Source organism: Peromyscus leucopus, chromosome 4, assembly GCF_004664715.2.
Source record: "Peromyscus leucopus breed LL Stock chromosome 4, UCI_PerLeu_2.1, whole genome shotgun sequence".
Lineage (NCBI taxonomy): Eukaryota > Metazoa > Chordata > Mammalia > Rodentia > Cricetidae > Peromyscus > Peromyscus leucopus.
Window position 1 is genome coordinate 4,586,256 of NC_051066.1, and position 12,460 is coordinate 4,598,715.

General features: G+C 45.1%; 1 protein-coding gene across 7 annotated transcripts in view; it reads left to right on the forward strand.

Moving 5' to 3' along the window:
• Positions 1–10,909, forward strand: part of Gapvd1 (GTPase activating protein and VPS9 domains 1) — a 72,229-nt gene extending 61,320 nt beyond the window's left edge. For 5 of the 7 annotated variants that reach the window (XM_028886066.1, XM_028886067.2, XM_028886063.2 and 2 more), the window contains 5 exons: positions 1,438–1,625; positions 5,599–5,812; positions 7,146–7,218; positions 8,486–8,683; positions 8,930–10,909. In XM_028886066.1, the coding sequence (XP_028741899.1) occupies positions 1,438–1,625; positions 5,599–5,812; positions 7,146–7,218; positions 8,486–8,683; positions 8,930–9,070 (814 nt within the window). In that variant the 3' untranslated portion in view covers positions 9,071–10,909. The remainder of the gene's footprint in view (positions 1–1,437; positions 1,626–5,598; positions 5,813–7,145; positions 7,219–8,485; positions 8,684–8,929) is intronic. The other 2 variants (XM_028886068.2, XM_028886070.2) reach the window with 2 other exon arrangements.
• Positions 10,910–12,460: the final 1,551 nt, after the last annotated feature.

Here is a 12,460-nt window from a genome sequence, read left to right on the forward strand (position 1 = left end):
TAAAAGAAGGTAAAGAAGAGGTTGGGGTGTTGTTTGAATCTTAGATGGTCTTTTAATAAAAAACCCAGAGCCAGATATCAGGGTGAAAGCTGAAAGATCAGAGAAGCAGAACAGCCTGACACTAGTTTTTACCTCTATGACTCAGACTAAAGAGAGGGAGTTCCTGTCTCCTCACGCCTTATATACGTTTCTCTACCCAGACATCACTTCCTGGGATTAAAGGCGTGTGTGCTTCCCAGTACTGGGATTAAAGGTTTGTGCCAGCACTGCCTGGCTCTGTTTCCAGTGTAGCCTTGAACTCACAGAGATCCAGACGGATCTCTGCTTTCTGAGTAATAGGATTAAGGGTGTGTGCCACCACTGCCTGGCCCCTATGTCTATTCTAGTGGCTGGCTCTGCCCTCTGATCCTCAGGCAAGTTTATCAGGGTGCACAATGTATCACCACAGTGGGGAAAAGGCTGAGCAAGTCAAGTGCAACCATTTGAGTTTGGTTCCCCAGCACTCAGGCAAAAGCCAGGCATATGGTGTGTATCTGTAACTCCATCGTAGGGGAACGGGTCCAAGTGGGTCCTGGGGGCTTGCTGAGTAGCCAGAGCTGCAGACTCCAGGTTCAGTGAGAGATCCTGTCTCTAAAAGAAGGATCCATGGAGCTGCAGGATGTCACTGGATAAAGGCACATGCCATGGAAGCTTGACAGCCTAAGTTAGATCTCCAGAATTCAGGAAAAGGTGGAAGGAGAGCAGTGACTTCACAGAAGATGTCCTGTAACCTCGCCATGCATGCCGTAAAATAGCTACGCTCACACTCACATGTGCAGTCATCAGTCATCTTTTAAAGCAGGGAGGCCAGGAGGACTCGGTTATGTCTTATGTTCTTTTTATGTGTGGTAGGAAAGACTATAGAGGGCCAGGGAAGCAGAGGTAATCTTGGGAATTGCTAGTGTGTCTTGCTGCCAAGCCCTAGCCAGTATGGGGGAAATGTGAGTGCCGCACTTAGGCAGAGTGGAAGCTCCTAGCCTTAAGGGATCTTGTTACACTAACACTATAAGCAAAACAATAAGTGGTTATTTAGTGATCTAGTGTATATAATTTGTATTTTGTTCAGCAGCCAATTTTCTGTTAAGTGTGGGGTCCTACAAGCATAGAACCTACTTCCATAATAAACGAAATGAGCCTGCGGAGGACCTTAGAGGCATGTAATAAGTTAGGTGCCAATAATGTGTCCCACAGAAACATGCACAGAGGCTTGCTTTCTTGAGCTGGCAGCGTGGTTCCCGCAGTAGTTCCCAAGATGCTTGTCTCCAGCCTCTTGTGCCAACTTGTAAAAATCAGTCTATGAAGTATTCGTTTTAAAAAGTTAACACTCTTAGTTGCTGAAGAAAGTATGTAAGTCTGTGCTGTATGCATCCGATATTGAGCAGCACTTTTTTCTCTCAGGAAAAGAGCCCCGTATATTGCTTATCTCACCCGCTGTCGACAAGGACTGCAGACCACACAGGCGCACCTGGAAAGGCTCTTGCAAAGAGTTCTGCGGGACAAAGAAGTAGCCAATCGGTACTTTACCACCGTCTGCGTGCGGTTACTGCTTGAGAGCAAAGAAAAGAAGATCAGGGAGTTCATTCAAGGTAACTAAACGCCTTCTTCGGACAGACGGTTCCTCAGTCTGCTTCGCTGTTTACGCACATGCCTTACTTTATCTATTTACCAGTTTATTTCCTTTCCTCCTTCAAGATTTTGGGGGCTGGTGAGTTATGAGTACTGGCTGCTCTTCCCGAGGACCACGGTTCAATTCCCAATCTCTACATAGCAATACTCATAATCATCTATAACTCTGGTTCCGGGGATTTGCTCTCTTCTAGCTTATGCAGGGACCAGGCACGTATATTGTGCACAGATTTGTGTAGGCTCTACACCTATACACAGTAATAATAATAACAACAATAATAATTACAAAGAAGATTTTTAATGTTTATGTATACATACGGTGTCTGTGTGTGTGTGTGTGTGTGTGTGTGTGTGTGTGTGTGTGTGTGTGTGTAAGCCAGAAGAGGGATCAGATCTCCTGGTACTCAAGTTACAGGCAGTTGTAAGGTGCACGTGGGTGCTAGCAACCAAACTCCCATCCTCCAGAAGAGTGGCAAGCTGCTTTTAAATGGTGAGCCATCTCCAGCTTCTTTTAAGATATATTTTTATTACTTTTATTTATAATTTTGTGGGGCTGGGGCATGGCACAGCATGTGATAGAAGTCTCAGATAAGTTGAAGGAATTAGTTCTCTTCTTCCTTTCACTGTGTTGCTCTATGGGATCTGGATTAGTCGGGTTCTCTAGAGGAAAATAACTGATGGAACTAGATATTTATCTATTTATGGGATTTACTAGAATGGCTTACAGGCCATGTCCAGCTAGTCCAACAATGGCTGCCTATAAACGAAGTTCTGGGAACCCAGTAGTTACTCAGTCTATGAAGCTGGATGTCTTAGCTGATCTTCAGTGTACATTGGAATTCCGAGGAAGTAGGCTGCTAATGCCAGTGAAGGGGTGGACTTGCCAGCAAGAGCAGGGCAAGCAGGCAGAGAAAGAAAGCTTCCTTCCTCCATGTCCTTATATAGGCTGTCAGCAGAAGGTGTGGTCCAGGTGAGCGGACCATCCTACCTCAAAAGATCCAGATTAAAAGTGGTCTTCCTACTTCAAATGATTTTAATAATAATAATAATAATAAATCCCTCGCAGGTGTGCTCAGTTAATCTCAGTTGTAGGCAGGTTGGTAGCCAAGAGTCGCCATCACAGGATCTGATGTGGGCTGGGTCTTCAGGTAAGCAGCGATCATCGCTATCCACCGAGCCGTCTTCCAGGCCTGGTTTTTGTACTCTTGGGATGACTTTGGGATCGCTTCTCTGAAAAGGCAGGGAGAAGTTTTGGGTGAACACGGTCCAGAGTTTTGGCTGAAACCCTAAACAGGCTGGAGTGTTAGCTCAGAAATTTGCAAGAATACCTGATGTTTTTGCAAAGGACCCAGGTTTGATTCCTAGTACCCACGTGGGAGCTCACAAATGTCCATAACTGCAGTTCCAGGGAATCCAGCACCCTCTTTTGTCATCAGAGGATCCCAGGCATGCATGTGGTCCACAGACATATGTGCAAGCAAAACAACTCGTATACATAGAAAAATATAAATCTTTTTTTTTTTTTTTTTTTTGGTTTTTCGAGACAGGGTTTCTCTGTGTAGCTTTGCGCCTTTCCTGGAACTCACTTGGTAGCCCAGGCTGGCCTTGAACTCACAGAGATCCACCTGGCTCTGCCTCCCGAGTGCTGGGATTAAAGGCATGCGCCACCACCGCCCGGCTATATAAATCTTTTTTAAAAAGTAAATAATAAAAGATTTGTCAAAAAGAAAGAAAGAAAGAGACAGAAAGAACATGGGAGGGAAACCCAGAGATGGTTCTGTCTCTGTCTCCTGAATCCTGAGATTTGAGTTATGTGCTGTCATGCCTGGCTCTTAGTAACCTTTGAAACCCCATACCTATAACCTAGCACTTGGGAGGCTGAGAGAGAAGGACTGTAAATTTAAAGTCTGCCTTGGCTACAAAGTGAGACACTGTCTCAAAGGAAAAAAGAAAACTATGGGCATGGTGGCCTAGTTCTGTAAGCTGCTCAGGGTTGAGGCAGGAAGATCACACATTCAAGGGCTCCTTGGGATATTGAGTGAGTTTAAGACCAGGGAGGAGAATTAGGAATTCACGGCTAGCCTGGACAACTTAGTGAGACCCCCTGTCTCGAGATTAAAAGCAAAAGCAGAGTAAGGACATAAGTTCAGTGATAGCAATATCCTGGCATATGTGAGGCCCTAGGCAATCCGCAGCACTTCAAAAACAAACTAATTCAAAGTAGTGAGCATTGATAACAAATCTCTCAGTTGCATTATTTTCTCTCAGATTGAGTATCTATGTATTAAGAATTGAATCTATTAAGAATTGAATAGGGCCGGGCGGTGGTGGCGCACGCCTTTAATCCCAGCACTCGGGAGGCAGAGCCAGGCGGATCTCTGTGAGTTCGAGGCCAGCCTGGGCTACCAAGTGAGTTCCAGGAAAGGCGCAAAGCTACACAGAGAAACCCTGTCTCGAAAAACCAAAAAAAAAAAAAAAAAAAAAAAAAGAATTGAATAGGGCCTGCAGAGATGGCTCAGCAGTTAAGGGCACTGACTGATCTTCCAGAGGAGTTGGGTTCAATTCTCAGGACCCACATGGCGGCTTACAGCCATCTGTGACTCTAGTTGTAGGGAACTAGATACTCTCCAGGGAACATAATACCCTCTTCTGGACTCTGCAGGCATCAGGTGTACATGCAGGCAAAACATCCAAATGCGTTTAAAAGAAAATTGAGGATGTTCAAATTTTAGATCTATTTTTTTTCTTTTCTTCTGTCTTCATGTACACCTGAATGCCAGAAGAGGGCACCAGATCTCATTATAGATGGCTGTGAGCCACAACGTGCTTGCTGGGAATTGAACTCAGGACCTCTGAAAGAGCAGTCAGCCCCAGATCTACTTTTCATTATTATTTTTTATTCAAAGTCTCATGTTGCCCAGGCTAGCTTCAAACTCACTGTGTAGCCTTGGCTAGCCATGAACTATACTGATTCTCTTCCTTCCAACTCCCAAATGTTGGCATTAAAGGCAAGTGTGGCCATGTCCAGCCTTGTCTTTTTCTGTTTTTTTTTTGAGACAGAGTCACAGTGTATCCCAGCTAGCTTCCAGCTTGTAACCCTCTTACTCTAGCCTTCTAAATTATGAGAATGTAGGCATTTTTCACCATGACCAAATTGTATCCACACAACTTTTAAAAACTGTGTATATTAAAAACAACTGTATATTTTGTAATAAACTTTAAGTGTTTACATATTTCTTACTTTTTCTTGCTTTTGATATTTTGGCAGCAAATTCTAAAATCCCATCCACACACTTTTGGCTTTAAGATTAGGGTATTAGTATCATTAGTTAATTAGAATGATTTCTACAGCTTGCTCTCCCTTTTCCATGAGAATTACATTCTAAGGCTGCCCATATACCCAGTGGAATTCGTAAACTGTGCATAGGACTGAACGCTGCACACCATATGGATAGCTGAGTTACAAACGATAATGTACAGGGTGCATACACTGTGGCCGTCCTGACCAAAGGGATAATTCATGTCCGCTTGGATAGAAGGGGAGTTTCTCGATTTCTTCACTCTGTCCAGAACAGTGTGTGATTTAAAACGTATGAATGGAGCCGGGAAGATGGCTTGGTGAATAAAGGCATTTGCCACCAAGCCTGAGTTTGATTCCTGGGATTCATATGGTGATGAAAACCAATTCCTACAAGTGACCTTTGACCTCCACATGTGTATTATGCCAGGTGCACACTCCCCCCATAAATAAATGTAAAAAAAGAAGGGAGATAAAAATAGAACTTACCAGTGCTTATTTCTAATTTTTCTATTTAATACATCTAGATAAGGATAATGGGAACAGAGAAGAAAGCCGAGGACACTCGGGGTCCACAGTGATTCCTTTTTGGTGTTCCTTGATTCGTGTTTTAAAGATGACTGTTTTCCTTGGAGACTTTCAGAAACTTACTGCTGCTGACGACAAAACAGCTCAAGTGGAGGATTTTCTGCAGTTCCTGTACGGCGCCATGGCTCAGGACGTCATCTGGCAAAACGCCAGTGAGGAGCAGCTGCAGGATGCTCAGCTGGCCATCGAGCGGAGTGTGATGAATCGGATCTTCAAGCTTGCTTTCTACCCTAACCAGGACGGGGACATACTCCGCGACCAGTGAGTGGGTCTGCGCTGGCCTGCACAGCTCGGTGTGCAGTAGTAAAGCGAGATAATCGACTACCGTCTCCAGCCATCAGTTGGCAGGGTTGTGCGCAGGGGAGGGAGCGGTCTGAACTAGTGTGCTCTGTGAAATTAGTGCTGTGCACCAGCCTGCCCAGATCTTCGGGGCCTTCTCTGTGAGGCGAGTTCTTGACAGGTGTTTCTTCCCGACCCAGGCGTCGCTTTCTCAGGAAACCGTTTCCTTTCTAGCTTAAGGTGCTCAGGCTCACACCTCTAATAGTCTCTTGGTGGTTGATTGCCATTTGTTTGAGTCATGGTTTCTTTTCTTTTTTAAAGATTTACTTTTACTTACATGTACTCGTGTTTGGCCTGTGTGTACCATGTGCATGTCTGGTGCCCTCAGAGGCCAGACGAAGGCCTCAGATCCTCTGGAACGAGCCTTACAGATGGTTGTGACCTGTTCATTTCAGTCCCTCGTTTACACCCTCCCCACTGTTAGGCTGGTACTCAGGGTGTGTGATAGGCGACAGAAGGCCCTGGGCTTGATCCCAGTATTATAATAAATGAAAAAGAATGCAGTCAGGCAAGGCGGCACACCTTTTTTGTTTTTGTTTTTCTTTTTTTTTTTGGCTTTTCAAGACAGGATTTCTCTGTGTAGCTCTGGCTGTCCTGGAACTCTTTGTAGACCAGACTGGTCTTGAACTCACAGAGTACCGTCTGCCTCTACCTCCTGAGTGTTGAGACTAAAGGTGTGCGCCACCATGCCCGGCTCTAAATAAATCCTAAATAGAGATAGTCTTGCTGTGTAGTCAAGCTGGTGCTGGTCTTGACTTCCTGATCCCTCCCTTAATTTCTGGCTGGAATTACAGGCTTCCACTACCATGCTTGGACTATGATAGGACTTTTTGTTGTTCTTGTTTTTAAGACCATGTTTTCGCAGGGCGGTGGTGGTGCACGCCTTTAATCCCAGCACTCGGGAGGCAGAGCCAGGCAGATCTCTGTGAGTTCGAGGCCAGCCTGGGCTACCAAGTGAGTCCCAGGAAAGGCACAAAGCTACACAGAGAAACCCTGTCTCAAAAAACAACCAAAAAAAATAAGACCATGTTTTCTACGTAGTTAAGGCTAGCCTCTAACTTTCCTTGTAGTACATCCTGAGCTAGGAAAGCCTTCTTAAATAAAGTATACCTATGACCAAGAGAGCTTCAACCATAATATAATCTATGTTAGAAGTGAGTCTAAAATGTTTTGTTTTGATAAATACAATTGTGACTATTTGTATACTTTATTTTCAGAAATGTGCATTTACATTTGAATTTTGGGTGGTTTTCAGGGTTCTGCATGAACATATCCAGAGATTATCTAAAGTAGTGACGGCAAACCACAGAGCTCTGCAGATACCAGAGGTAACACGGACTTGTGTGCAGTGTGGGTGGTGGGTGGAGAGTTACCACTTGGGCAAGGCACCCAAGTGCCCCAAACGAAAAGTGCCATTTCCCTAGGTGTTCCTCCCTTGAGTTACCCCTGTTCCGGGGTAGTTCTGGGGTTTAACTTCCCCAGTGTGGAAAAGGGCCTCAGTGGAAGAGCAGGGAGATCCCCCAGCAGAGTTTCCTTTGGTGGCTCTGTGCCCTCTCGTAGCTTCTGTCCCAGCTCCACCCCCAGGCTGGGCACGTGCTGCCTCTGCATACCTTCAGCTGGGCTTTGCACAGCTGCCCGATAAGAGCTGTTCCAGAAGAAATACTCGGGTCTGCATGGCCTCGGGACAGCTGCTCAGGTCAGCCGTCACGCTGCCTCTTCTCCTGATGAGTGCCACGAGGGAGCTGCAGGGGGGCAGCAGCTTAAGGCTTCTGCTTGTCGTTAAAACTTCCTTATAATGAAGCCGGGGGGTGGCACACACCTCTAATCCCAGCACTCGGGAGGCAGAGGCAGGAGGATCTCAGTGAGTTTGAGGCCAGCCTGGTCTACAGAGTAAGTTCCGGGACAGCCAGAGCTACATAGAGAAACCCTGTCTCAAAAAAAAATAAATAAAAAAAAAAAAATAAAAACAAACAAACAGAAATTCCTTATAATGAAACAGAGTACTGTGAAGTTTTACATTTTCTTTAGTGTGGGTTTTTTGTTGTTTCTTATTTATTTATCCATTAGAGACAGGTTCTTCTTGCAGTTGTTTTTTGAGACAGGTTCTCACTATGTAGAACAGGCTGAACTTGAACTTACAGAGATCCACTTGCCTCTACCTCCCAAGTAGAAACAGGTTCTTATATAGTCCAATCTGGCTTCAAGCCTGCTGTTGAAGTTGCTGAGGCTGGCCTTAGACTTCTGATCCTCCTACTGGGGTCACGAGCTTGTGCCACCGTCCTGAGCAGTACTGCAACAAAGGCCCACAGTGATGTTTGCATCCTCTTTCTTCTTCTGATGGCTCGTCTGTGCTTTTTAAAGTCTCATCCCAGTTTTGTTAAAAACACGGATGGTTCTGAGCTCCAGCCTCTGTGGTATATATATTATCTCTGCACCCAATGTCCAGGCTCTGTGGTATACCGTCTCTGCACCCGATGTCTTGCATGGGAGGGAAGAAACAGTCCCTTGTCCTCAGCTTGATGGGGCAGGCACCATGGCTGCAGTGCAGGCTGCTGTTGGATTTGTGATCTGTATGTTGTCTTCCATCTGGCTTAGGTTTATCTTCGTGAGGCCCCATGGCCATCTGCACAGTCAGAAATCAGGACAATAAGTGCTTACAAAACTCCCCGGGACAAAGTGCAGTGCATCCTGAGAATGTGCTCCACCATCATGAACCTCCTGAGCCTGGCCAACGAGGACTCTGTCCCTGGGGCAGATGACTTTGTCCCTGTGTTGGTGTTTGTGCTGATAAAGGTGGGTCTCTTACTAGTGTCTGATAGTGTGTGTGGTCTCCTGTGCAGGGTTCCACAGAGCTTCACAAGGTCATAGATGGGTTCAAATCCTGGGTTCCTTTCCAAGTCTTGAAGGTGTATATTTCTGAAACAGTTTGTTGAGGGGTCCATGACCAGTTCCACAGGTACTGGAAGCTCAGGTGCTCAGATGCTCTGGCCTAGCAGAGCACACGAGTGATGGGCTCTTTCTTGTTTTCCACCTGTCCAGGCAAACCCGCCCTGCCTGCTGTCCACCGTGCAGTACATCAGCAGCTTCTACGCCAGCTGTCTGTCTGGAGAGGAATCGTACTGGTGGATGCAGTTCACAGCAGCAGTGGAGTTCATTAAAACCATCGACGACAGGAAGTGACCAAGACCAGGCCCACCAAGGCATCAGACTGTAGCCAGAAGACAGTGTAGCAGCTACTTTGAAAGCTGAAGATTGTTCTGTCTCACATGTACAGCTTCCAGATGTTTCCACGTGGCTCTTCCTGAGCAGATTAACAAGCTAACACGCTGGCTCTCTTTCCTTTCCGCCTTTCTGAGTTGCATATTTTATTTCTTGTCCCCAAATAGAGAGTAGTACTGCAAAAGGGACCATGTTTTTCCAGGTGTTTTAAAATATTAAAAAACAGAACAGAATCTTTTAGGAACTGTCCAGATCTCCTTTCATGGATTCCCCGCCCGTCCCTTTCATTTTAGAAAGAACAGTGTACGTCTTGTAAGACCCTGTCTCAGCGTTGGAGCAGGCGGCCAGCTACACTGAGGATTTCAGGAGCAGTGTGCTACAGCCTTCCCATAGATACACTCTCCTGAGTTGAAAAGCTAAGAAGGATATGTAAATATAATATATATTTGTATTTGATGTAATATGGGCATCTTCAGACTCTAATAAACAAGGACAGTTGCTGAGAGTAGGCTGTGACATTCCCTCTTGTGAAATGGTTTCCTTGACAACATTTAAGCTGAGCTTAAAAGCAAAACCAGAAATATTTATTAGTGTAAAATACAGTTTATTACTCTCCACATATGGAGTTTGATGGGGAAGTGGTGTAGGCGTGTGCCACCACCGACATGTGTTGAGCCTGCACATCAGGACAGACCCTACCATGCGTTACATAGGATGGGCGGTACATGGCAAGGTGTGCCGTGCCCTGTGCACCTGCACGGAGCGGAAGCCACAGACAGGGCTCCTTTCAGACCCTTAATTGTCATCTGTTTTTGATGATTATTCACATTGAATGCACAGACCAGGAATTCAGTGAATGTCATTTTTTAAAACTAATTTATATCGTCTGCTCTACTGATCCAGGTTTTACTAGTGTTAAACTATTTTGATCAGCCACACTATTCTTATGGGGAAAAAAAATCTATTTTGGCAGGTTTCTGTGCCTTTATTGCCCTCTTCTGAAAAAAAAAAAAAAAGAAAGAAAGAAAGAAAGAAAGAGAAAAGGGTCTCCATAGTTTGGTTTGCATTGTACATGAGTAATGAATCAGGAATGGGCTTTGGTGCCTGAGAGGCTGGCCCAGGGGGCTCAGCAGAGCTTCAAGCACAAGTCTTGTCCACAGGCCATCATTGACTGGTTCCACCTCTCATGCTTCCTAAACAAGTTTAGCTTTTATGGCAAATGCTGCAACCCCGTACAACAAGTCCCTTGTTGCTGGCAGCAATCCGGCCATCGTCTAAGGGCCTGAGCTGACCAACCACGGGCAGACAGATAACAAGGCTCCCCTCTCTGAGAACTGGGCCACACCGTGCCAAAAGAAGCTGGGTCTTCCTCATGCTTCCTCCTCTTCTCATTCCCGTTAAAATCCCAGAATAGGAATTTACATAGGAGTGTGGTTTCTGCCTTTTAGGGAGAGATCAAAACTAGAACCACAAATTCCTTTCGAATGTTGGTCAGGAAATCTATGGACTGGATGGGCTGTCATCGTCAAGCTTGCCTTGGTGTCAAAGGTACGTCCCATCATAGGTGCAGTGCAAGCCAAACTAGGACGTGGGTCTGCAGCTCGATGGGATCTTAACATCCACTTCAGCACCGATTCAGTAAATGTTAAGTCAACAGCAGATTCTGACTAGTTGGAATTCATTGTTAATGGGACTTAACTTGTAAGTCAATGAGAGATTTTTCTCTCTCTCTCTGTAATGGTAGCTAAATATATTCCATGTTATCACTGTGGAAATAAATATGAAGATATGGACGTTGCAGCAGGGCTCTTTTCTGTGGAATAAGATGGTGGAATTGGGGTGTAGGGTTACACCACTACCCAAGCAAGTGGTGAGGTAGAATTTGGCATTGGTGACACCTCTGGACTTGGGGGTCAAACAAATCCAGGGGCAGACAGATCCCCTCTAAAACCCACCCAGAGTCAGTAGGACCATGGCATTGACCATCACTGCTTTGCATTCAGGCTAGAATTCTTTTCTTCTCCCAAATCTGTTGATTTTATTTTATGTGTACAGGTGTTTTGCCTGCATGCTTGTCTGTGTACCATGTGTGGGCAGTGCCCATGGATTCCAGAAGAGGGCATCAGATCCCCTGGAACTGGTGTTACAGATGGTTGCAAACTGCCATGTGGGTCCTGGGACTGCTACCTGGGTCCTCTGGAAGAGCAGCCAGTGTTCTTAACTGCTGGGCTGTTGCTTTAGCCTCCAGGAGAGAATTCTGGATTTCTACGTTTCACACTCAGGCAGTGGTAGCGTCTGAGACTAAAAGTGATTGATTTGTTTTCCTGGAGAGGGGAGTGGTTGGTCTTCAGTGTTTTCTACTGTGCCTCAGCACTCATTCTCCACGAAAGTTAGTGCAATGGCCAAGGCACCTTGGGAAGGTTCAGGCACCTCAAATTACTGTGAAGAATTTATAAAATTAGTGAACATTTGACAGGGAAGCAGTGGCTCAGCTCATGACAGTTCTGTAGAAGTAAGGAAAAGAAAAATCCATTTATATTTTCAGTTAATGTCTGTTCTTTAATAGGAATAAATTTGAGATCATTTTTCCTTATAAACTTGATTTTTTTTTTAATTTGATAGTTTATCTTTGTTTTGTGAACATTGATGTTTTGCCTGCATGTATGTCTGTGTGAGGATGTCAGATCCCCTGGAACAGGAATTACAGGACTGTTGTGAGCTGCCATGTGGGTGCTGGGAATTGAACCCAGGTCCACTCTTAACTGCTGAGCCATCTCTCCAGCCTTAAACTTTTTAAACTAGGAAACATTTTGTTTTTTTTCTCCCCACCTTAGGTAAAATCTTGGCCACAGTAATTAATGCTTTTTTTTTTTTTTTCTTATTTATAGAAATGTGCTTCTGGGGCTGGAGAGATGGCTCAGATGTTAAGAGTACTGGCTGCTCTTACAGAGGCCCTGAGTTCAATTCCCAGCACCCACATGGTGGCTCACAATCATCTGTAATAAGACCTGGTGCCCTTTTCTGGTCAGCAGGGGTACATGCAGGGAGAACACTGTATACATAATAAATAATTTTTTTAAGTGCTTCTGAGAGCATTTGGTATAGATGGATTGCCATCGGAGGGGTGTAGATGTAACCAAATGTCTTATTAAATAAGAAACACAGAATCAATGTAAAAGAGAAAGCCGAGAGGTCAGAGCTCAGAGCTAAAATCTTATCCTTCCTCTTGTGGTGCTCCTAGCTTCCCGAAAGAGAGCTACTTCCTGTGTGTCTGTCTTTAAATAGTCTTTCTGTTCTGCCTTCTCATTGGTTGTTCCATTGTCAGACTGCCTAATATTTCAAACAAAACCT